The 26,341-nt window shown below is 35.8% G+C and overlaps 1 protein-coding gene across 10 annotated transcripts in view; it reads right to left on the bottom strand.

Moving 5' to 3' along the window:
• Rbp6 (RNA-binding protein 6) overlaps nucleotides 1-26,341 on the bottom strand; it is a 703,560-nt gene that overhangs the window by 273,219 nt on the left and 404,000 nt on the right. Inside the window, exon 1 of one of the 10 annotated variants that reach the window (XM_069509338.1) lies at nucleotides 19,977-20,166. The exons of 7 other annotated variants lie outside the window; for them this stretch is intronic. In XM_069509338.1, coding sequence (XP_069365439.1) covers nucleotides 19,977-20,072 — 96 coding nt within the window. In that variant the 5' untranslated portion in view covers nucleotides 20,073-20,166. Of the gene's footprint in view, nucleotides 1-19,372; nucleotides 19,606-19,673; nucleotides 19,901-19,976; nucleotides 20,167-26,341 lie in introns of those variants that run through there. 2 more of the 10 variants (XM_069509339.1, XM_069509340.1) reach the window with 2 other exon arrangements.

The raw sequence follows: 26,341 nt of genomic DNA, 5'->3' as shown, positions 1-26,341 counted from the left end.
ATCGGTTCAGCTGTTCGCGAGATTTGCGATCATCAACACATTTAGCGATTCATTTTTATATATACCTAGAGAAGTTGACTATGATTTAGAAATAATGATGGTGGAGTTATGAGATGGAACCATAGAACACAAGGTAAGTAATAGAAATGGTATCCGTTGTTTGTAATACGGGGACTGCGAATCGCCATTTAGAGCAACTCGTCCATACAAAAATGTGTAACAATAGGTATAATTCGAAAGAACATATAATTAATTACATTATCATCTCTAGCATCCAAACTCAATGCAATATGCCTTACTTTTACAATAAAGATGAAAATTTTACGCTTCTTTAACACAAGGAACAGACAGATAGACCAACATTTTTTGTATACAAAATAAGTAATACTCTTTTTATTTTTAGTACTTTCTTATATATCTAGATATGCGGTGAAAAATTTGCATGCAAGAGTAGCTGAAGACTAGGGACGGCAGATTTCCATTTCTTGCAGACTATTGCAAAGTGGTTATAAGTACTTTTCTATGTCAGCTCTTTGTATGAAAGTAGGTACCTGGGTACGTCGTCTTTTACGTCATCAGAAAAATAAACGACGCGGAAACCTTGCGCAGTTTAAATTGGTGATAGGTACAGAATGTTTGACTGTAAATCAAGGACTTTCAAGTCCATTTTACTCTGTCGTTATGTTTCGACGCTCAATTTCTATCAACGTTGTGTGACGGACGGCCAAACACACAGACTTAGGCTTAGATCTGTAGAGTGAATTTTGATTTTGTTAAATCGATACAACATTAAATCGCTTACATGAATCTGTCTCGATTTAACTGAAACTTAATTCTGAGCAAAGTCAAAGTAGGCTCTATAGATCTCAGCCACACCATAAGGATTCCTTTTTGCCATTTCGGTACAGAACCCTAAAAAAGGATCAAATCAAATGAATCGGTGGCACTAATTGCTCAGCCTATAAGTCGGATACGTGATTCAATACACTGTCGGGTCGGATGAATGATCTGGAGTGGCGTCCCTTGCTTGATGACATAGCCACCCTCTCCCTCTCGGTGTGCGTTTGACGCATGATTTATTCCTTACGATGTCGCATTCTCTGGATAAACAGAGATCGTCTGCGGTTTATCTAACATTTTTAATCATTTTAAATGGTTCCATAATATTATAGGAATCTACTTAGTACAAACTGAGGTTAGACGCACACGGGTGGTTACATGACTGTTTGGTTAAATAGCCGCCTGAATTTGTCATATAAAATTAAACGATAAAATTAACTTGCCATATTATGATGTAACTATCGAGGTGACAATTTGACCGATGATAATTTACTCTTGTGGGTCTTGTAGCAGCTTGCAATATTTTTGAGAGTATTGACTTACATAATAATATTGCAGCCAGGTAGGAATATTTTTATATATAAAGGTTGGTTCTGTAGAGTTTTGAATAAGGAAATTGTCCTACAAGGAGTAAATTATTTTAAAATTAAAATATAGTATTATAGTACGTTTGTCTTCTCTCGTATACATATACGATTAGCTGATACCCATACACACACAAATACACCCACTGTGGCTGTGCTGTAAGTTAAAGTACCTACTTGAGAAACTCAATTTCAAACTATAACACGTAAGTGACACTTAGGGTGGAACCTGGTACAGTTCACATAGAGTTTACAATATAATATTGTACGTAGGTGTTTCATATCTACAAAGATAATATTATACTTCTCATCAAAAAAATCGAAACACTTCAACACTAAAAGGTGTTTGACTATAAGATAGGAAGTATATTTTTATAAAAAAGTAGATTTAAATAAATGGATAATTCAATTGCACACAAATCCTAAACTAAACATACTTAATTGACAGGTCTAAGGGTGCATACAAATTAGCGATGCAACAGCAGCCTCTCTGTCACACCACACTAATTTAAATGCACCCTATAGCAGCTAGCCTTTTAACAATAATATACTCGACGGAAAATGATGCCATTACTTTTAGACCTGTCACTTAAGTTTCGTATAAAATGATAAAAATTCGGAGGTTACACAACAAAGACAGTAATGCCCCATTGCAAACCTATATAAATGAGTATGAAGCAAATAATAAGTAGTAACTGGTATCAAATACAAAAGTCAAATACAAATACAAATATAAGATGATTAGTCGAATTAGCAAATATTTTACAAAAATATACAAATGGAGGCCGTTCGAATATAGATAGCAGAAAAATCCAGCTGGCCGATACTCTGAAGCCTATAAAGCAGGACCGAGGAAGTATTTAATTAATTACATCCTACTTGTGATGACTTGTGGAGTCGAAACGTGGACATTGACATTGGACCTCGTTCATAAGTTCAAAGACGATCAGCATGCTATGTTGGGTGTCTCTCGGGGGGACTCTTCGTAGTGAGAAAATCCGTAGGAGAGCTAAAGTGATCGACATAGCCCAGCGGATTAGCGAGCTGGAACAGGTGAGCAGGCCATCTGTCGTAGAAGTGATGGAAAGTGGCTTAGACGTGTCCCGGAGTGAAGACAGCGTACCGGTAAGCGCAGTGTTGGACGACGGGCAGCGAGTGGAAGAGCAAAGTAAAGGCGTGTGTTGGTGGGCGCTTTCGGAAAAGGCTTCTATGCAGCAGTGGTCACAAAAAGGCTGATTTATTGGTTGGATTTGTTGATATGGTCGCAAAAATTTTAGTTGAAATCTCCTCATTCGGACTGCACTAAATCTTAATAGAAAAAAATATTCTTAATTTATTATAAGTATTGATTGAAAACAATGATCAAAAAACATCATACTAGAGATTAACCTACCGAGTAAACTGAAAAACAAACAAACAAACACACTTTTGAATTTATTTATTAGAAAGTAAGATTTACTTTTTTTTAATGCATAATAAGGATTTGAAGAAATAAATGTAGATAAAAATAATAAAAATATACACGAAGATAAAATAAGACCTTTCTTTCTTCTTTTTCTATTTCAGGATTCTTAATCTCGATTGAAATCACAGCTGCATCCTTCAATTGATTAAAAGGAGCACTAAAAGATAGTGCAGGCGACAGACATGAGGTTTACGAGTAGTGAGGCATAAAAACTTGTCGAGAGGAGTACTTGAGACTGCATTGTCGACCTTACTGTACACATGAAAATAATTTGAGGAGCTGCTGAACAAAATGGTGTAGTTCTACTTGTGATCAAAATATATTTTTTTCTTTAATCTGAATGTTTTAGCCAACTGAACAGTAAGTAAGTATACGTAATTACTGGCGGCACTGAAATTGAGTAAAACTTGAACTAATGAACTTAAATCTTAAATGCCTTGAATCAAAAAACGTTATTAGGTTTTTCTTGATTCGCAGTCTATTAAATACAGTAAAATTCTTCAAAAAATTAAAATTAAAGCTATTCTACAATATCACACTAACTGTAGTGGTGTATCTACCTGCTTGTGACTGCAAAAACAGTAAACATAAATCTTAACAGCTTGAAAAATAAATCCTACACTGTTGAAATAAGTTTCTATATTATAATTTACCTAATGGGACTTTCGTTCCCTTCAACTTCACAAGTTTCGATCTTAAAAGTTGTGTGTGTGTTATTATGTTAAGTAGCTGTTATGGATATGTGTTGATATACCTACTTATTTATAACACTGTTGCGGTGGATACGTTTTTTTTCAAGGTTATTTCTGTAACGTTTTGTGAAATAACGATAGTAATAAATATCGAAAATTCTACACAAGAATCTTGTTTATTAATTTTACTAGGTTTTAGGTTGATTGACATTAAGTTAGGATATTATGGATCTGGCATAATCACAGTGATTTGAAAATTAAGAATTAAAAAAGGAAAATTATACTTCGTTTATGCTAGGAACACGATAATAGGATGCACTCGTTAGCATAATTTGAATTTATTATGAAGAGGTAATATTTTTTTGTGTTTGTGTAAAAAACACAATTTCGTATTCAGTAAATCTGCAGCTAGTGCCAAATTGAGGCTTAAGTCGGGTTGCAGTTAATTGTAATAACCTTCTGACGAGCGAAGCGGGTCGCGGTGGGAGCGGGCGGGAGGGAGCACTGCGCAGGCGCAGCGGCACGGGCACTCGAGCACGCGCCGGTTGTGGAGCGCTCTCGAGCGGCCACTCGGCGCTCGCCGCGTCGAATTGAAAAGATACCTACGCCGACACCGCACTGAATATTCGCTCACGTATCAAAACCGTAAAATGCAAATCTATGCAGTGCGGTCGTCTAGTGCTTAGCGGAGCCCGCGTTTCCTCAAATGCAATCTGACTCGAATTATCATACACGAGTACTTAGTGAGGCTGCCGACATTGTAAAATAAAATACCCACTCCCGGTTATATTAAAAATTCAAATGGAATTATTATTTTAATAATGAAAAATGTTGCTTTAAACGCTCGTCGGCGGCCTAATCCTCTTATATTCTCTAAGGGCTATAAGTTTAATTTAAATACCTTTTTTCTTGCTAAGTAGGTGTGAAATTGTAATAGAAACCTTTAAATACTTTATAAGGCATTCTAAATGAGATTTATTATTCGTTTTGGGGTTCACAATTTTGAGATTGCAAAGATTAATGAAGTTTAAAAATATGTTATCATGGTTATATCACGCAGCTCACTACACAGATGCCTTGATTTAACTACATGAATATCATAGTGGCTTTATATATTCAAATTTTATGTTTGTCTGTCTGTCCGTTTGTTTGTTATCTATGCGTTTGCAAATTATTCATCCAATTGAATAAAAACTATGCAGGTACAGTTATTTTCGGCACTTGCGTGAAGGTAGCTTACGAGTTGCAAAGTATCGCATAAACATACCGGGTATAAGCTAGTCGTAAAATAAATAGCGTAGACTGCTTAGTTCGCGAATACTTACTGCTAAGTTCGCCTCTAATTTGGGAAATGTATACAATTAAATTACATCGTCCATCTAGTTGGGCTAATAGTATTTCGGACACGTTAATAGAAAACACAAACGAATGTGGATGATATAGGAGCGGGGGTCACAGGACGAGTCGCGACGCCCCGCTCCCACTGTATAAATACCAACCAAGCAAACTTGCACATGTACACACTGCGCTCCAATTTATAATGCGGACAAGCAACACTGAAATGGATTTACAGCTGCAAAACTGCTTGTCTTTGATGAGGGTCTATTTTGAGATGCGGGCCGAGCGCACCGAAACATTCCGATATTCGAACCAATATATTATTATTACGTTACGAATCTGAATCGATTCCGCGTTATAAAATTTATTACGCACTCGTCTCCTCGATGTTTCTTATTTGTAAACAGGCGCTTGGGCAACTCCTATTGGGGCCCTCGATAATGTTTGATGTCTCGTTGAAAATAAAATCGCTCGTAAATTGACACGAATAAATCCGTAACGCAACTAATTTGTCGACAGACACGTCGGGGGACAGTCTAGAAATAATTTCCTGACGTTCGATACGGTAGAAAATTATGATTAAAATTTTAATGAGATTAACAAGGAATGAAACGTTGTGGGTTTTAACTTGTCGGGAGTTGATTAATTTTTTCCAGGAATATCGTTGCATAAAATTATTTTTACTGATTGAGCCATTTTAAAGTGGCATTAGAGGAGCGTGTGTTGGCTTGCTCCAAAAAGCTTTGGTGTTTGTTCAACGCAGCATTAAGCCTAAAAGCCAGCAGACTAATGTTCCGGTTTCGTACGGTTTGTCGCAGATTAAGGTGGTATATTTAAGTTTCGTGTAAGCCGCTGTAGGCGGAGTGAAGTCCGCAGTGTCTTTTAGGCACGAATACTCAGTATGCAAGCGTTTCGCTGCACATCCGTCGTACGCGACCACGGAAGGAGTTCCGTTCACAAAATACTATGTTTATGTTTAGTTCTTTTAGAATTCCTCGTCGCAGTTGACTCTTCGTGCCGACACGCTGCTACAGGGCTCATAAATATTGTTATGCTTTGAAATGTTAAGCAATAATAAGGTTACGTAAAGGAATATACGAGCACATTTGAAATTCTAATTCCCAATTTCAGTCTTTACCTTGGAAGGGTTGAAATGGGTAAACTATTTTTATTGCTAAAATTGAGGGAATATTTTTTATTTATTCATTTAGAAATCTTTATTGCACTAATATATGCAGTAAAATAATACGACATACAATAGAATATAGAAGGGTACAAATACATCTTAGAAAGGAACTTAATGCTATTTCTCACAATTTCTGATTAATGTATCAGAATGATCTAAGGTAAAAAGCATTAATTAGAATTTATTTTATTTTATTTTATTTTGTTTATTTGAAAGTAATAAACAGCGTAAATACATAATTATTATTTAAATTTAAATCTTGTTTTAACAGAAGGCTAAAAGAGATTACTTAAAATTATAATTAAAAAAACAATTTTAACAGAATAGATTCAGAATAAATGTAGGTATAATACAATAATAAAATTACAACAGTGTGTGTGTATGCTTGTGTTTGCGTGTGTGTATGTGTGTGTGTGTAGGTGGGAGTGTGTGATTGCATGCATATTTAGATGTTAGCTACTTTTTTTTTTTGCGATGATGGTTTTTGAATCATAGTGTGGAGGTGGCTTTACAAACGAGCGGATAGTGTAGTTCGAGTTATTTCGACTAATCTCCATTTTAAGAACAGGCGTATCCTCCAGCCTCGGATTAGAGAACTTGCGTGACACTAATTAAGTAGGAATTAGGGACAAGCCTGTATCAAGAACCGCGCTGAGAGTTATAAGTGAAAGGGTACTACGCATGTTTACATAAAACACACCATAAAAACTTGCACGAAGCCTGTGTTTCTTGAACAGTGCTTGTACAAGTTTTTTTATTGCATTTATATAAACTTTATGTTTAAAAAAATGCGTTTTATAACGGATGTTTGCTCAGTTTGCTCTTGCGAATGCATGCACTTGTTTCTTTAGATATCTTAAAATTGGCACAGAAATGAATTTTTGCTCGGCGCTAACTAATGCGATTTTCCGCCGTTCTGTCCCATGCTGTACATAAATTGGTCGGTTAATATGCATAGCTTTAACTTAACAACATAGCTGAATTTAAATATTTAGGTAGGTATTTTCTCCTTTATTCAAATATCTGTAACGAAAACTAAGTTAAGTCTCTAAGTTATATTATTACGTTATTAAAATTAAAATCAAAAGCAAATTTATTTAAAAGTAAAGTTTAAAATAGCTAGGTACTTATTTAATATTAAATCATCATATTTACAAAGCAGCTACCTAATTAACTTCCCTGAATATGTAGTCAATATAATATTTCTATAATCCCTTTCGAGGAGCATAAGTCCTAACACAAATCCTACTTAGCGGTAACTTCACTAAAGTAGACACTCGCTTTGATGGCCGCCATATTGAGGAGCTAAGAGGAGTTTATTCAAACTTTTCTACTTATTAACTTGCCTATTAACGGTCTCGGCGTAGCGTTGACAAGCATTCATTTAAGAGTCGTAAATGGAATGGAAAAATAGAAAGGGAAATCTTTCTTGGATCGGGTCGGCTGAGCGTGGTATTGGGGTTTGGCTATCCGTTGTAAGCCGCGCCGAACGCCTAATCCCCGAGCTCGGCTAACGCCGGCGGTTAGGCCCACTACGTAAATTTGTGTAATTTCGAATCTAGGCCAAGTGCCAAGGGATCGAGCTGCTTCGCGGCAATAGTGATTGATATGACGCTATAACGAACCCGCCTTGCTCCGCTTCCCGGCCCTGTCACTCGCTCAGACTGCTCAATGCATTGTAATAGCCCCCTGGTCCTGTCTTTAGAGGATATAGTTTGAATATTCCATGAAATATTAACGTGGTTAAGGCTCTATTTTCGTCGGGGCAAAATTGTAGATTTACAAATAATAAACAAGTAAGCCGTGTAGAAATATTTATCGTAGTATACCTGGCTTCCCCCTACCTAACATTTTTGAGCCAGTAATCATGAAACGATTAGATACTATTGGAGTAGACCTAATATTTTTGTCATACCTGGGCAAGTAACATATTTTAAAGAAATAAGTTATTTTTTTGCCTTTTTAATAGTCTAATATTACTTCGTTTGATTTTCTAAAATCTTTGTCTACTGTAATGTATTACGTATGATACTGAGAAAAATTTAGTACCTGATAACTTTTCTTTCTTTAAGCCTATTCTAATGTAAATATTCAACAATGGGCCGAAAGTTAAAAATCTAGAATACATTTTTCATATTTTGACAAAATGTTACGAATAAACAAAAAGATTCACTTAGCATTTAATAAGAGTGCAATTGTTTAGATAGTCAATTTTAAATCTAAAATATTTGAATCATTTTTAATTACGAAAATTTCCCTAACAGCTGAAACAAATAATGCTCAAACCTACTCTGGTCAGGCGGAAAATGAGAAACTGAATTTGAAAATTGTGAACTACGAATAGCTGCGTAAAATTTTGTGGTGACTTTCGTGTAGCGTTTGCAATTTATGCCATTAGCGCAGTCTTTCCACTGACATTGATATACGCTAGATTATAAAATCATATAATTTTGCCTCGCATTATTTTATACTCTTAAGTGTACTGGATACAACAGTTCACAATAATATGGTTCGTGAATACCCAGTAGACTTATGAACAAAATTTATGAAATATGTAAAGCCAGATCGACCGCTCTTAATTTTAGTGATTCTACGAGTAGGTAAAGCTTACAAAAACAGTCAGTTACTGTAATTTTATTTATTTTTACTAATTGTGCACCAAAAATTGTAGTTATCTTTAGTAATTCTCATTTGTTATTATCGATAGTATCTTACAAAAATAACATTTTTGTGATATCACAAAATAATCTACGTATAACATTATATTTAAGTGTAAGAAACCGATTATTTATATTACTTTAATTATCATAAATAATTTTATAATTACAATCGGTCATTAAATGCGATTTGAAAAATTGTTTAGATCAAAAACATCCCTTATGTACAGTCCAAATAACCACTACAGTTTGAGAAATTCATTGAAGGTTATTAATGTTACTCCTATTTAGTATAGGTATATTTAAAGTAAATTATTGTTATAACACAATTCTTTTATAAATAATTCAAAGCACATGAATGTATCGAAATCGGGTAGAAAATACAAGTAATCGTTGAACAAACGTATACGGGAACAATAAAAGCAAACCCTCCGTCAGTTTGTAAATTACAATAAACTGGAGGAGTAGTCCGTGGCCAGAATCTGTGATGCGTCGTTCTGGCCACGACAATAGGCTTAAGCCGTCCGCACTGGTGTTGCAGATGTGAGCTCTCGACACCCATTACTGTAACATCACGATATAGAGTTATCCGTCGGGGTCTGCTATTCCACGTATCGATAAGAAAAACATACCATACCACATGGATACATAACGTATCCAAAATAGTTTCGTGTTTGGTTTCGATAAAGTTTAAATGTTTGGATCACAAAAATTAATAATAGCTTTTTTTTTTTTTTTTCAATATAACCATATATTTTATTTGTGTTTGCGAATTTATCAACGAGAATTAAAGTGGGTTTATTCAATTTCTATAGGTTGTTTTGGTAAGAAAAAACTCGTAGGTACGTAGCATTAAAACTATTTCGGGTTGATAATAATTCATTCATTTCATATTATAATAGAGATTCTGAAATAATAATAATAGGACAAATGTTTAGGAAATACTTTTGTCAAAAAATACCTAGGCAGTATTTTGAAATATCTTTGTAGTTAAGTATGTTATATTAGCGTTTAAACTACCGTGAGTGATTTCCATTCTAAATAATATCTGACTCCCTCCCTTGAAAACTCCCTGAAAAAGGACCCCGTATGGGTTCGAAACTAGTCGGGCTAACGTCGACTACACACGTGAGTAAAGCCGGGACAGATATTATTTAGAAAGTATGTTATATGTAGATAACATCCATATTTTACCGTTTTACGTTCAAGTCACGAAATATTAAAATCACTTCAATTGTAAAACCTCGCTGAAATAAATTACATAGCACAAGGTAAAATGTGGCGAAAGATGAAATACTCTTAAGCTTGGTTATTAATAATTACGGTCTTGTATTATAACGAAATTTACGTTATAATTTATTAAAAGTTTCAATTAGCTACCTACAATTTGTATACTAAAATTGCCTAAAATTTATCTCTATCTAATTAGTAACCCTTTCATATTATATTACTAGCTCATGCCCGCAACTTCCTCCGCGTGGAATTAGGTTTTCTAAAAATTCCGTGGGAACTCTTTCATTTTCCGGGATAAAAAGTAGCCTATGTATCTCCAGGTCTTGGTCTACACCCCTGCAAAAAATCACGTCATCCCGTTGCACCGTTGCGACGTGATTGAAGGACCAACCAATAAACCAACAAACAAACACACTTTCGCATTCTTACTAAGGGTTCTGATATTACAGATTTTATTTTGTTTTAAAATTACTGGTTTGTCAGGCAAAATTTTGAAAATATAAGGGAATATAACCTGTTACACCTAATGTAAACATTTAAACATGAGGCCATAGATTAATTATTGGTTTCGCATGCATGAGGCTATTATTTTCTTGTAGACTGTTTTTTATTTCAACAAAACAAAATACGATTATTTATAAGGAAAGTTTTTATTGTCAGGTATATATAATACGTTACACGAGTCAATAAAGTTTTCCCAAATAACATCGATATGTATTATGGTAAAGTACAAAAGGATCGTCCCCGATTACTGCGGAATAGATCAGGCCACGATATCGAACAGGACGACCTCATTATTATTTGAAAGGTCCCATGATATAAATTCTAACGTCACGCAACTTTCTTGGCATACACTCGTCAAAATAAAAACTATGTAATGTGATATTCTATTATCCATTCAACCCCGGTGTACAGGGCACGACTATGAATAAAGAAAGCCTGATACGATGTCTCCTGACAACCGCTGAAGGATTAGTTTTTATCACGCACAAATTTCCCCAAAACGTTCTGAATAAAGTACGAGCACCGATAGTAATCTACTTCGCCGTTCGATAAAAATTGAATTTCTTTCAGACCTTTTGTTTCGGAAAGGAAGCATCCAAGATTCACCTATGAAGGTATTTATTTACCGACTGTGAAATTGTATTTGCTTAAAGGTCGAATGGAGGCAATATTGTGGACGTCGCGACGCTGCGGGCGGGAGATGCAATAAGCGTGCGGCAGCGGAGCCGTCGCCAATTAAAGAAAGCCCAACCTGAACCGAAGACAAGCGCATTGGCGGCTCACGAACCGCACCCGCACCCATCTCCTCTAAGGCTCTCCTATAATTTTCAATCCAGCGAACTCTAAAATCGATTGCTCTTTGTAAGTGTAAAGCAAAATAAAAGTCGTCTATCGTGCATCGCTAAAATTTTTCATTAAGTTTATAAATTATTCCTTGTACACTTTGGTGTGCATACAGTTAGGTGCCGTTTTTGATACGGTAAGTGATGCTAACAGCGTTTAAGCGATAAAATTATAGTAATACTAGCTTCTGCCCGCGGCTTCACCCGCGTGGCCTACAGGAAACAAATGGCATTATTTTGGCAAAACAATAGGACTTTCTTGTAACCATTCAACCCTCATTTTACCCCTTTAGACCCGTAAGATTTTCGTAAAAAATCTTAGCTGAGGTACCTCTAGATAGAACCTACCTTCGAAACTTCAAGTTAATAATAACAATAATCCCCTATTTTACCACATTTAGAGGGGATTTTCCACAACAATTTTTATTATTTAAAGCTGACGACCTAAAATATGTTGATTTCACATCTGTAACTTTAAAAAACATTATTTATTTATTATTATTATTTATTATTTACAACACACGTAAGTACACGTAAAGCGACCAGAAGCTTACATTCGTACAGCTACAGACCTACTCGTAGGTGCAGCTACGCGCCTGCTTACGACTGTAGAGGTCTACTCTACAGCTCAACAGTACGCTTAGTATAAGATTTTACGTCTCGCCAAACGTTGCTAGAATTCGAGAGTCGAAACACATACCGTCAAAGTAAAATGGATCTAAAGTGCCTTGAACTGAAGTCAAAAATTCAATGCCACTGATTTTAATTTCGTAACGTTTCCGCTTGGAAGCGCTGGCTGTAGATGTGTAGACGAACTTGAGCGTTAAACAAGGCATTAAGATCCAGTTTACTCTAATTCGGAAAGTGTTTCGACACTCGAATACTGTCATTGTTGGTGAGACATAAAATCTCGTACTAAGCGTACAGTAGTCAACGATTAGGGAAATCATGCATGCTTATATCAATGTAAAGTTACTTTAAAGTCAAATTAAACTAGTTCATACTGAATCCTCACGTCCTTTAAGTTTAGGCCACTTATTTTGTACCTTGTTAGAAATCTAAAATACCACCACACAAATTAATTTCCATAATTTTATTTTATTTGTTAAATGTTATTTTAATGTATTTGGTTCAGCTTTGGTCCTCTGCAATTACGAGTATTTGCAAATAAAAAAAAAATAGATCCTTAATTCGGAGGATGTAAAACCCTGACAGATGGACCGGTCGGACAATTATGATACAGATTACCCAAGTAGACTCAAATACCTCGTTTCGCTTGGTTATAATCTTGTAAAATTATTTAAGGAGAGGTATAGATGTTCAATAATTACAATTATTCGCATGACGCTTCCATTCAAAGTCCGCAAAGTTATATGAGCAAATGTGTGATCTATAGACTTATCTGTCTCCTTAATACCTGTTTAATGAAAGGGTTGATCGTAAATCTACGCATTTAACTTTCATACAGCGTCCTATTCGGCTTCTCTCATCTCGTAATTAATGTTCTACCATCATAGAGAAAGTTCACAACTGTATTGAAACTACATAAGTATGAAAGTTTGCGTTGAGGTGAGAGTACTCGAGTTCAACTCTAGTACGAGTTAAAATATGTTAATACGATTAATTATATGTGATCAAGGAAATATTCCAATAGAGTGGCCGGCGAACAAAGTTTTAATATGGCTACATTTTACCTTAGGATTACTTTGAATGCTTAATCTACGGGATAAAATTTGATTGATGTTATACCAGGTAGAAAGTTGAATACTTCTAAAGCTTTACTTGTTAAAATATCGATGTAATATTTTCAAGCAATACTTATCTATAGTGTTCATTTAATGGCAAACTTAAACTCAAAAATTATGTGAACCTACTCCAAGCACTCTACTAAGCAAAGAAATAAGAATCCCTTTAGAGCATTATCTCTTTTCTACTTTTGTACGTTTTATATCTTCCGTCTTATCATCTTAGAGCACGAATTTTATATTATGCCATGAAATATAATGTACCTATCATGATATAATGTCATTGACTGTATCCAAATGCGACAAGTATGGGTTTTGAAAAAGAATCCATAGGGTAATTATTGATGGCTTGTCGGTAATTTTATGTCCAAGCAGTATTCTTAAGTTACAAAATGAATTATAGTGAATGACAAAAAAGTATTATTTGGACTATAACGATTCGTCACTATTAATAACATAAATGCAAACGTGTTTGTTTGTTAGTTTGTCCTTCAGTTAAACCGCAACGGAGCAACTGATCGTCTTGATTTTTTCCATGGACATGCATTTCCAGGTCCTTTCCAGGTCTTCAACTACATAGTTGAAGACCTGGAAAGTGAAAAGTGGCTACTTTTTAACCCGGAAAATTAAAGTTTCTACCAGGTTTTTACATCCGAACATATACAGACAAAATCGTGCATGTCATCTAGTAACATTATAAAGTAGAATAGTTTTTTTCTGGGTATGAAATAAGAGCTAGATACAAAAGCTGATAAATAAATTAGTTAATGTTAGAATCGTTAATATAAAAATTTGGCTGCGAACTTAGGTTCACCTGCGTACACTAAACTACTTCGAGCACGGCCATTACAATAAATATCCTACCTAATGAATGAACATAAAAGCAAGACCACCGCTAATCGGCATTAAGTATAGATATATGGCGCATGTTAGGCGTTGAATTAGTAAAGAGCAACCCCTAGCTCTCCGGGGAAGCAGCAGTAATAATAACCTTCTAAACAAACTACAAGTAATTACAACAAGAACAACTATTACTTCGTCAAACAGCTTAAGGCGGCGGTCTTGTTTTATATTCAATTATACAGAGCGGTCAATTAGAAAACAAATACCACGAGTGAGCCTCGCGTTCAAACGATCCGTTTAGCTAAACACCATAATTAACTTATCTTTGACGGCATATTATTCTATCATTATTCCAGGCCGTGTTTAAGAGGTCTTTTCCAGGCACATTTTGCTTCTCTTACAATATTCGTATTACCGCGTATTATGAGTTAATTTTCGGACATGAGGCAATTAGAAAAAATGATTCGGTTAGATTTGTTAATAAAAAAAAGTAAAGGATTAGTACCTACTTTAAATAATGGTAAAAAGCGAAAAATATGAAGGGAAATTGTGATGTACAAAAAGGTAAGGGAATAGGTACCCGGCTGATTTTTGTGGGCTTCTCAGACAATAATTGTTTGTTACATTAATTTATATAGATGTTTTCCTTTCTAACACGCAGCGATTCAAGTGTTCTCGTTAAAGCGCTCTTTAGCATCTTAGCTCGAGTTGATCACTATGTGCTAGTGAAATTTAAACGATAGAGCGGGATTATATGTAATAATTTTTATGGAAATTTGCCTCCTGATTTTTCCCAGGGTACTTAAAGGTTTAAGTAAGTAGCAAGTGTTACATATGAAAAGGCTTTTCACTTAATTTTTCGCATGCTACCTGTGAAATGGCCCATCTATAGAGCCAATGAACCGATAACTATACTAAAACTGCCAAACACTATACCTACCCTTCTGATAATTGGATAAAGACACCGCCCCTAACAATTAGTGTGAAATTAGTAACATATAGTATAAAAATACGAAACTACAGTCATCAAGATGAAGTAGGTAGATTTTTTTACCTGTGACAAAAATAATGAGCTACTAATTATTCGAAACAGAAAGAAATCTGGAATTAAAATCAGTCTTCCTGGTTTGTTTAAAAATAGGCATTTTTCTTTTGAATTATTTTGAAATGATGAGTTCATTATTGTTTTTGATAACATTAAATTGCCTAATTGGACTTTTAGGTAAAGTCAAAATTTTTATAAATTTACTTTATTACGCTATATTAGAATATGGTAAAGACAACATCATTTCTGGCTAAATATTTAATAATCATAATCATAAACATGTTTTACCTACTCTGACTCAAACTTCAGAATAAATCTTTCGATTGAACCAACGACAGACATTATAGCACAGGTACCTACACTACAGCTCATGCAATTTTTTTTAAACTTATAGCTTAGGCACCCAACCTAATTTATCTATTAGTCATGGCCAGGTGGCACGTTGAAATCGGTCTGAAGTGTACTTACAAACTCAACCCGGCTCCGCATGAGTGGACTTACCTACATTTTATAGTTATAATCATTGTCTACCTGTTTTGCAGAATTATGAACCATTGGCTTAAAATGTTCTAAAAAATGGTGAAATCCGAGAAGTTATTCGCTGTTACACAAAGAACTTGCGACTATTATTATACTACATTTGAGGAACAAAACAGCTAAGGTTGTCAATAACATTAGTTGTAATCGGATCACAATAGCAACAGTAACTTAGTGCAAGTTTCACGCATCGGAAGGGGGAATGATATATCACATCTTGACTAACTGCGTATGATATAAGTTTCATCTATCATCATTGTCGCCACTCCATCATTAGCCGTGTTTGCTCCTCACTGGGACAGAAACATTGGATTGCTGTTAAGCTTCACTAAACTTTCGCCAGGTTATCCAGATGTAGTCAAATTGAATTCAGTCTTTATTTCGTGGTTCATAAGAGTGATTTCGTTCTGTTATTTTATGCTTTACCTATATTTTGTTATTTTGTCCATTAAAAAAAGTTGCTAATCGTTTTATATTTCAATAAATTCGATCAAAAAAATTATTACTGCATTGCTCAATTTTTGTTTGCAGTTGCTGTTAACTTTTTCTCAATATTCATTTTATTTTTTCAGATAAAATGGCTAAATATCAAGATAGCTGAAGAAAAAAACTACTTATTAGAAAAAAAACCAAGAACGAAACATAAAATAGGTACCAGTTTCAATCATGAGCTGAGATTTATTTGATTTATCCCAATTCTTAGTCTTAAGGTACTTAAGTAGTAAATATACCTAACATAGAAATAACACGTATTTCCCGTCTATCCGCTAGAAAGAAAAGTGCAAAAATAAAAATAAAACGCTAGATTTTTAATTCGACGTAATTTTAAGCTTCTTTGTCTTTGTCACTCTAAACATATACTTTTTCTTTTGACAGCGATTCAAACAATTTGAATGAACTTTGATGTAAGTAATAGCTTGTTAATTAACCGCTGCAACGTAAGTGCAGACTTTTGATTACAAAAAAGTTCTTTACTAAAAATAGAGGTAGAAATCACAAGTATGCCAAAAATCTACTTAAAAGTTTACGTTTCTTGGCAAAGACATAATCAAAACATTGATCACATAATATTTCTCCGTTTTTGGCGTTATGTGGATCTGCATGGTATTAATAATATACCTAAATACAGGTAAAGATAATAAAAACATGCATACCAAATGTGTTATAGCAATCAACGTTCTTGTTGACCATGTAATATTTAAAGTTATATTTTCACGTACTTAACTTTTTAAAAAAATTACATTATTACATTATCTATTGTATTTGATAATAATATATTTGAACAGGATAAATATTTAGTAAAAATACTGTGTTATACGTTATTAAACTTATCAGCCTGTTGCACAGCGTCTGTGCTAACGCATAGTAGGTATATTTTTATATCGACGAAAAAGTGATCAAGGTTAATATAAATCATCTTTAGATAATATCATTATTCCACAAGACGTGATTTGTGAAAATCCTTAGGAGAGATATTATATGTCTAGCATCAGATTTCCATCGGTTGAGATGACGACGACTAGTAATTTAATTATCTCGCGCGGTGGAAAACATCAGACATTCTGCAAGGTGGACGTTAGCATCCGCTAATAATCCTTATTTTCTGATTGAAGTTAGTAGGTACCTACTACGAGGGAGAACAACGTAGTGTGACAAACGTAGGGTAAGACACCCACTGTTTGGCCGTGTGATTGAAAATCCGTTGAACTTGTCACAAAAATAGTGATGGATAGAACGAAGTTAATAAGTATTAACCGATCTAAAATAAAATATTCAACATTTTTCTTACGTCAATTTTTAATTTTAACCATAGCCTTCAACTTTTAATGGGATAAATGCTCTGAATCCCCGTCTCTACTATAAGGGAATCTACGTGTTTAATGCTACTAGGTAACTCTATCTATGCTATATTTGCCTACAGTAGGTACATTTCTCTATGGCTCTATTGTGCACTACCTACTCGGTTTTAGTCCCTAGATCTATGAATATTTTTATATTAATTAAATTATTACCAATCTACATCTCTGTATAGGTAATACTAAGTCCTACCTAGTGCGTAGCTACACAACTACTGCTATATATTCTACGTATTACATCTAAGTACAATTTTACTTCTAAAGTGTTTCGCACTGTTCAGTCTATACCGATTTCTACTATAAAAATGCTAATGATCATGTTATCTATAATAATACGAGTAGTCCGCGACAGGTCGAGATGGCAGTCGGCGGGGGGACGCCCCGCACAACCGTACATCACCCGCGCTCGTCCGCACCGGGTAAGCGTAGAGCTGTGCGGGTGTGCGTGGCGTTCCCTTCCCGATTGCCATTTCGATATGTGCATGAGAGCACTTTTAAGAGAGTAGGTAGGTACATTTATTAAATGTTCCACGTTTCTTTGCTAAAAGTTTTATTTATTCTTTTACCATTAGCTTTTCTTATGATAAGGGAAACAAAACGGGGAAACGGATAATGCCAAGATAATACCTCATTCTGTGAGTCCCCTACTTTAGTGGATACCCGAGTAAAGATTTTCCATCATAAATTATGTCACAGTAGATAGGTACCTATACTTCCTAGGCAAGATTATTTGAGCATTATTATTATAACTGATCTCGGAATAATCAGTTCTATAGCCTTACCCTCGCATGAGTAATAAGTAGGTACAACATTTATTTACTTCTGTAACACAATGCCTACCTTACCAACATAAGGCTTACTTATCTATAAATAAATATAAACTTATTAGATATACGTATAAACCTTCCTCGTAAAATGATTAAATAATGGCGGAAACCGCATTGAAATCCGCGTTAATTGGAAGTTATTAGGTTAGAAGTTACAAATGCGCAGACAAACTCGGAACGCCCTTTAAACATTACAATGAAAATATAGAATTTCATGGAAAAATTATTATTTATCACAATCAATACACTTTGTATAGTAAACAATCCCGCTTTCCACGTTGCCATGTCACCCATACAATACTAGGTATATAGGTACCTAGCTACTCCCTTACACAATAATATGATTGTTGTTTAATGCACAGAACACAAACTGATTGACTTTTACGAGGAGTCACGCAAAACAAATATTAGAACCTTAACGTAAAGTACTTATGATGAGAATTTTTCTATTTATTACGTATTAAACTTTGATTTGAGCATTTTTTATTCCCTAATAGTTTTATCGTAACTTGTAAGTATAAGTGTATAGTAATAGTTCGATACGGATGTTAGTCATTTTTCATAAGGAATTTGCAAATGCATTCAAGAACTTGCACTGGAAAGCTCTAAATTGTACAAAAATTTGCCTTATTGCAAAAGCATCTCGAACTTTAACATCAGTTTAAACTTTCGTAGCAATTGTAGATTCTCCGAATCGCGCGTTTGAAATGAAATCTCTGTATAGTAACTGCATCCGTTAAAATGAAATACTGCAGAAATGGATTGTGCATGTATTAAAATTAATCGAACGCCTGTGCGATAAATCAAGAATAACACTTGGCTAAAAATATTTTCGTAACAGAAATTTCTTGGCGCGTATTTAAGTAATGCGGTTGAGTTTGCTCGGCCGGCTGTGTGAGCGTGAAAGAAACAAAAGCAACAGCAATGCTACAGGTGATTTTCATCATCTAATTGAAAATATTGAATGCATTTCAGTAAAAATTATATTGCATTTTTTCACTGACAATTTCACGTGAAGCACAAGACTGTAAGTTAGCACAATCTAGTACTTACTGGTAACGAAAAGAGTTATATCAAACTTTGCTATGTTGGTCTATTTATTTCTACAAATCTATGATTTTGTCAGATATTTTGACAATTTTTTTTTTATTAAAAAATTGTCATACTACAGTACATACCTGTTTCCTTGGAAACTTTAGGCAACACTCAAACTTTTATTCATTACTTTTTACCTGTATTTATAATATTTAATCATAATTTTCACTATTTTCGTTAAATTTTTCAACTTTTTCACGCTCACACTGACGGAAAAGTGTCAATTAATACCACCCCAATTTTCGATTCCCATAAAACAGCCGACCGGCATGTTTAAGAAAAGACCCTAAACTTGAACAATTCACAGTTAATATCACCGTTACATGCAATCCTACAATTTTTTCTAGCTATTAGCAACTCTTATCTTATCGTAAAATTTCATACATTAATACAAAACATTACGGCCGTACGCTGATATGAATCCGTTCGAAAGGAGCGTAACGGACGATTTTTGCACTGAATACTTTTGCACGGTCAGGTCGTTTAATCTGTTTGTTGTTTTTATCGAGGGTCGAAAGCGACCGGAGAGCGACACGACGGCGCCGCGCGGCCGACGGCGGCCACTCGTGGCCCCGCGAAGTGCATCCGAGGCGCGCACTCCACTCGACAAACTTTACGCTCCCGAAATAAACTTTTCGCAACGCGCGCTATCGATCACGAGAGCTGGTCTGCTGGACGCGTACTAACCCTGAGCGGTGTGCGGGTCGGGTCCGGCTCGGAGATCGGCTGCGGGAGCACTCGCGCGGTTGCGATCGGGAGCACTGACTTGAGCACTTTGGACATGTAAAGTCGGAGCGGACACGTGATGAGAGCGCGCGGCGCGGCCGGCGTCGGCGCGAGAGGAACGGCGCGGCCGAGTGAGCGAGCGGAGAGTCCCCACGCGAACGGCCCCACGCGCCAGGCAGCGCGCGCACGGCCCGCCCCGCATCGACCGCCACCCCCACCCCACCGCCGCGCCGCCGCCCCCCCGGCCCGCAAGCGACGCCCGACTGTTTTTCTCTCGGCACCGACCGGGGGACGCACCTGATTTTTTCCGTGATATTTTTTCCTCCCTCTCCTCGCGACGCGATCCGTTCGCTTTCATTACGGTTTCGAGTTTGATTTATCACCGCGGCGGCTCTGAAATATTCTGGCGATGGAACCGGCTGTCGAACTCTTACCTCCAATTAGCATTGATTTATCGAAATTATGGACAGTTTAAGTAACCCCCTGACCCTTCAAAGATCACATTTTTTACGTATCATCACTGTTATATATTTTTTAAATAAATTATTAAATAATAGTACAATACGTTCATAAATATTTTTGTCTCCATTTTTTTAATAAACTACTTCCTTAAATGACGCAGTAAATTATTTCACGTTGTATTAAAAATAAAAATTGCTTTCATGCTCCGCTCAGATATGTTGATTTTAACAATGTTACCATTCGCTTATAAAGACAGCGCAATAAATAAAATGTATCCTCGCGACATTTTTTAACGTCGAATTGGTAATCGAATGGACGTAAGTTAGCGTATTCGTTAAGCGTAGCACCTGCTACGGCGTAGCTGATGCCTCCTTTGCATCGACTCTCCGTGGGCTACCGATTGGTATGCAGCGACCACTTGGCCGCACGCGGCTCTACAACTACAACTAACATATTTGGCTGTGATTCAATTTGAATGTTTTCATATTTGTGTCATAACTTTCGGCAAAGAGGAAAACAAAAAGTGGCTCGACGGGAGCAAGAAGTTATTTGTAAATGATGACGTCTCGGTATTTCCATGCAAAGTATGAGGCACCCTTGTTCCATTTTGAAATTGTTTTGGTGGTCGGTATGCGGTTTCGTTTCTGTTTCGTGAAGAGTTATGTTGTTGAGATTGTGTTATGAGTAGCTATTGCATATGTAGCAATAAAAGTTTTTAGACACTGACGAATGCAATGTAGAGAGCTGGCATAGAATTGAAAAACTTTGATAGTTTTTTGATAATCTGAGATATCCCTTTGTTAAGTAATGGTATAGGGGACAAGTATTTATTGGATTCATTCTAGTTTCATAGCGCGTATATTTTGTGCAAAAACTTTTGATTTCGAAAAATTCGTTTTCTTATAAAAGAAACTTGACTAAATAACTTTCATCAAAGTTACTTACAATATCATTGTTGCTACAATAATTCCTTTGATTGTTGACTTGAACTTAACAATGTTTTGAACAAAACAAACTTGGCTATTTGTGATGATTGTTCGTGTGCACAGGTAAGTTATTAACTTTGTAAAGCTTTGTAAGAAAATTAGTCATATTGGGTACCTAGGGATAAATACATATATTATTTTTTCGTATTTGTAGAAAAATCATTTTATGTTCTTTTCAAGAGGATTTTTGTTAACTAGGCATTATTTTATAATTTACTAGCTAATGCTCGCGACTTCGTTCACGTAGACTACATAAATTTCAAACCCCTATTTCATCCCCTTAGGGGTTGAATTTTCAAAAATCCTTTCTTAACAAACGCTTACGTCATAATAGCTATCTGCATGCCAAATTTCAGCCCAATCGGTCCATTAGTTTGAGCTGTGCGTTGATAGATCAGTCAGTCACCTTTTCCTTTTATATATTTAGATACTAACAACCTAAGATCCCTAGGGACCTGTACTTTAAAAGTACAGCTAAGTTATTGTACAAACATCACCTATAGTTAAGTCTGAGATTTCACTTGTATCTTCGAGATCGTTAAATTCCAAGGAAGACAAGTGACACTAAATAGAAAACTCACTTACAGAGAAAAGCGACTACCTGTAGTTTTGCTTTATTTCATTTTGCAGCAATAAAACGTCTAGGTATCGCTTTTGATAACAATGTTTGTTACAAAAACATAAATGGTAGAGCGGGTTCAGTCAGTTCTTATGAATTCTATAGCTACAAATAATTTTCTCAAAGATATTACTGTTTTGTACTTGTAGATAGTTTTAAATCAATGGCTAGTAAAAAAAGTAATAGGTATGCGCTAATGAGAAGGTTCACATAGTAAGAGACTATAATTTAAACTGATTATGTTTTATAATATAAAAGCAGGTACTTAATCGCTATATTGCAAATCTGATATACTTACTCGTACATACCTATTTTATTTTGAATTTAACTAACTATCCCTAACAATAAATTAATCAAATTACTAAACAGACTCTACGTAAATAAATATAACAATTTGCCCTATTAAATTATATTAACAATTTACCATTTTTAAATTATAATCAATAAGTATATTCAAGAAGAATTTATAAAGTTGTGCCGATCCCGCGTAGCGTGGGATAAGGTGAGGACGAAAAAAATAAGAATTTAAAGGCTACATTTAACGTGTATAAAAACAAATTAACTGTGCCAATTATTTGAATTAAAAATATTTATAAAGCAAAAAATTGAAGTTAAGAGGCAGGTCACCTGTAAATATATAACTTAAGCTAGTCCCCAACGGAAACGTTAAAATAAGTGCAAGTGGCGTCCAGTCGCCGCGCTAGTAAATAAAGAAATAATAATAACGCTTTTATTCGACACTGAGTGCCATAGCGGCAGTAACATACGCTGATGGTTCCAGCGTAATGTCAAAGCAAACGTCAAAGTCGTAACTTGGCGGCGTTCATTAAAAAAGCCCACAAAACGGTTTGTACAACATGCTTTCCGACAGCGGAGCGGTAGAAATTAAAAATAATCACCGGTACGCGGCACGAAAGCAGAGATATGAAAAATAAGGGTGACTGCAGACATTAGGCGAGACAATAAAAATGTTTATTTTTCCGACCTTCCGGCGCAGTGACGAATACTGTGGTATAAGTATTACAAGTTAAAAGTGTAAGGCTCTGCTCTTTGATGATTTTCAGTATTTACATCTAATTTCTTAGGCGCCATCTACACGGATGAGAGAATCTTATTGATAGTCTCGCCGTGTGACAAAATTCGTTACAAACTCTATGGGCCAATCTCCACAGGGCGGTGCTATCGCAGGTATACGTCGAGTGACTCTGGTCGAGTATAACGTCACGGACTCGTCACGTCTCGCAGCGATACCATTCAGTCTCGCGACGATACCGTCGAGTCTCGCGGCGACACGGTCACGTTAGCTACAGTTAGAGATGCAACGAGGCGTTGTGGTTACGTCACGCGGTGACCCTTTGCAGTCTCATGGCGTTTCGTTGCAAGTCGCGACGACACGCTGGCGGAATTATCGTTGTACTGTGAAAATTTGCCGACGGACTCGTTGTGATTCTCTCGTCCATGGAGATGACGCAGCTATGTCTTGTTACTCTCTACTCAAGCGACAAACAAGACGCAAATAAGCTATTATGTATTGCCACTTAGAAACAGAAACGTCTTGTGAAAACTTTTACTAACTAAAAATATGTATATAGGTAGTTTTGGACTAATTTTGACGCACCCCATTGAGGCGTGAAGGAGTAACAAACAAACACCATAGTAGTAGAAGTATAGATAGGTATAAATTGGATTTTGGATTTACAATATTAGAGCAGCAGAGAAGTACAGATGAAATGATTTAGTTTACCTATTTTAAAAGACTGTTTCATCTAGCGTGTGTGTTACACCTAAAGGCACATATACCTGCGACTGGGTCAGAATACCTACACAGATCTGGGATTACATAGGGCTGGAATCTTACGTGATAGTACTAGAGCTGAAACGCCTTTTGTTTGCGTACCAGCCATGATTAATTATGTGCTGCGTGTGGCAAGAGCCATATACAGTATGGAAGAATGTCAGCCCCCGTCATCTCCAGATATCGTGAAAAATTGCTGAAGCTAGATAGACTACAGATACTACAGAGTCTACAGATAGGTATGTGTTTATATTTACTGGATGATTAACACTGCTGATTAGATGATCAAAAGAGTCGTGATAGCCTACTTAGTTAAAAAAAAAAAAAAAAAAAAAAATACATACAAAAACGCATCATGATAGGTAGGGTAATCCATACTAATATAATAAATGCAAAAGTGTCTGTCGGTTAGCTTTTTACAGCCCATCTATTCAACTAATTTTGATGAAATTTCGTACAGAGATAGCTTGTATCCCAGGAAAGGACACAGGCTAATTTTTATCCCGGAAAATTAAAGAGTTCCCACGGGATTTTTAAAAACCTAAATTCACGCGAACAGCGTCGCGGGCATCATCTAGCTGTTTATATTTTGTAGTAGGTATATATGTAGTATATGTAGTAGTGATAACATAACGACTAGAGCAAAACATCTCAAATATGAACAAGCAGATTGTACAAAGGTCTACGGTCCCAGAGGAGGGACGAGTGTGTAAAGGTAGTCGACCAAAGCTCGTCGTTACGTCACTGAGCATTGTGATTCGATTAGATATTCCTGTGTGCCATGGCCCTTAGTGATTCAAAACCATACACTGGATTGTTTCTCAAAAGCCTGTGTGACATGCAAAAATCAAATACAGAGTTTACTTTACCGTAAACATTATAGTTAAAGTAGGTATTGGTACTGGTTTAGGTAACCAATAGTCCGCGACAGATCGACATGGCAATCGAGGTATGAGGCGCGGTTACGCCCCGCACAAACTCACCGGGTTAGCACGGGGACTGTGCCGTATATGTACGTTTTTAATTTGACTCCTAAATTGACTAGTACTTATTAAAGCAGTAATATTAGCTTGTTATGCGCAAAGCGTTATGAAAGGAACTAATTCACTACAACTTAATAATTAACTTGTTATACCTAAATAATTTAATGAAATTAGGGCCAAGATTAAGGGTAAAAAAGAAACATTATTAAAAGTGCGCTAATCCAATATATCATTTTTATAGACCATACTCTTACGAACTCATAATCGATTTACTTATATGAGAAATGTTACTGAAACGTTAGTCTGAACTGGAACGGCCTGTCGCGAACTATACCTTATACCTATTGCACATCAAGGAACAAAAAGACAATTTAAACATAAAAAGAGCTACCAGAAAGTATGAGTACAATTATTGGCAGCTATAACACTTTAGAAGCGATTTCTACTAGAGAGCGTGATTTCACTAATTGTATCTACTTCGTACCATAGCGTAAAGATAGTGTACAATGGACATAGTCTAGTAAGCAACTATCGTCAATAATAATCTAGCAACGCAAAACATCTCAAAGATGTACCGAGGACTGGTACAAAGCTCTATTGTCCCCGAGGACTGTCAACCAAAGTCCGTCGTTACGTCAGTGCGGATTGTGATTCGATTAGGAACTGCTATTCGTCCGCTTAGATCTTTAACGAGTTGGAACCTTACAGAGGACAGTTAGGAGCTTGTGCTACATTTTTCAATTCGATTCCATTTATTGTCTCAAGATATATCAATTTACCTAGTTATCGTCCACTCAAATAGTCAATATAACTTTTTCGGTGTTCTAAATTTCATGGCTTCTTTTTTGTTAGTTTTTTTGGATCCTTGGAACTAGAAAGTATAGAAATATCCACATAGTTGCCCTTTATAATGTAGACAAAAAAAAGGCCAGTTTTTTTTAAATTCCCATGGGATAGGGAATAAAGATGATTTAGGTTTTCCCCAAGCCAAGCCACGGACAGTCACAAGTCCGTCCATATCATATTATCATTCTTGATGATCTCCATGGCACAGTGGTTCTGGGTTTGTTTTGCGCACAGAAAATTTGGAATTTATATTTCTAAATTGTCTCTGGCCTGATCTGCTGGAAAGCTTTGGCCTTAGTTACGTGAAGACGTGCCACCAAGTGATTCAGCATTCTTGAGCGAGTAGCATTTCTATGCGTCATATAATGACAAAATAGATTTGAGATAATAATATAAGCTCAATCAAATTACCATAACCCTTCCGAGCTACCCCGCTTCCATCTACTGCATCATCTACAAGACTCACCAGGTCAGATCGTACTCAAAGAGTTCCCATGCAGTCCCATTAAGAACCTTCTCCTTTTGAGAAGTCAGTTGGTAAATAAAATTTATCTGTAATCGCAATTTAACGGAATTTTGTTTTTTTTTAAATTATTACGCGTTACTTTAACAAAAACCCCCATTTTTGGTATTTT

This window comes from Maniola hyperantus, chromosome 3, assembly GCF_902806685.2.
Source record: "Maniola hyperantus chromosome 3, iAphHyp1.2, whole genome shotgun sequence".
In the NCBI taxonomy this organism is placed as follows: domain Eukaryota; kingdom Metazoa; phylum Arthropoda; class Insecta; order Lepidoptera; family Nymphalidae; genus Maniola; species Maniola hyperantus.
This window is presented reverse-complemented; position numbering and strand designations above follow the sequence as displayed.